At 65.6% G+C, this 648-nt stretch overlaps 1 protein-coding gene across 1 annotated transcript in view; it reads right to left on the bottom strand.

The window, feature by feature from the left end:
• Window positions 1-40: 40 nt before the first annotated feature.
• Window positions 41-648, bottom strand: part of LOC104461153 (serine protease HTRA2, mitochondrial-like) — a gene marked incomplete at its 5' end in the record, with an annotated part of 2,803 nt that continues 2,195 nt past the window's right edge. Inside the window, 2 exons of the mRNA XM_010072631.1 lie at window positions 41-206; window positions 511-606. Of these exons, the coding sequence (XP_010070933.1) occupies window positions 41-206; window positions 511-606 (262 nt within the window). The remainder of the gene's footprint in view (window positions 207-510; window positions 607-648) is intronic.

The following is a 648-nucleotide window of genomic DNA, read 5'->3' as shown; positions in this document are numbered from 1 at the left end:
CCCCCCCAGCCAGCACCGCAGCGGCCGCGCCACCGCACAACTACTCCGTGACCTCGGGAATAACGCTCACCAGCAATGTGTCGTAGCCACGCCGCACCAGCAAGGCCAGGCTCTGCTGTGTCCGTACCGCCTCGTACACATCCTCCGCGCGGCGCGACGCCTGCCCGTTGATCTCCAGCACGACGTCGCCTGCCTTCAGCCCTGCCCTGCGGAGAGAAGGACGACAGGAGGCACAGCAGGCAAAGCAGACACCCAGCTTTGTCCTCCCAAGAGGAAGGAGAGCCAGGCTCTATGGGAGGCTGGGGCTGCTGCACCCAGCGCTCCTCCCGCCACATGGGCATCCTGGCCAGCAGGACGCCAAGCCTGGGCAAGGGCCACCAGTCCATTTCTGCTGCAGACCGACGGCTGCGAGGCCCAAGCCCTGCTGCTCTGGAGCAAAACACAAAGAGCCAAACACCCCACCCTGCGCAGCTGCTCTCCACGCGCCCCCAGGGCTCAGGCAGCACTTACTGGTGGGCCGGGGAGCCGATGATCACCTTGTGGATCAGCACTCCGTAGGAGACGTCAGGGAAGCTGGGGTCGCGCAGCTTCAGCTCAGCCAGGATGCTGCAGAGGGAAACAGGCACTCTGGGGAGGAACTGGGAGGGA

The sequence above is a fragment of the Pterocles gutturalis genome, unplaced genomic scaffold (assembly GCF_000699245.1).
Source record: "Pterocles gutturalis isolate BGI_N339 unplaced genomic scaffold, ASM69924v1 scaffold21152, whole genome shotgun sequence".
Classification (NCBI taxonomy): Eukaryota; Metazoa; Chordata; class Aves; order Pterocliformes; family Pteroclidae; genus Pterocles; species Pterocles gutturalis.
This window is presented reverse-complemented; position numbering and strand designations above follow the sequence as displayed.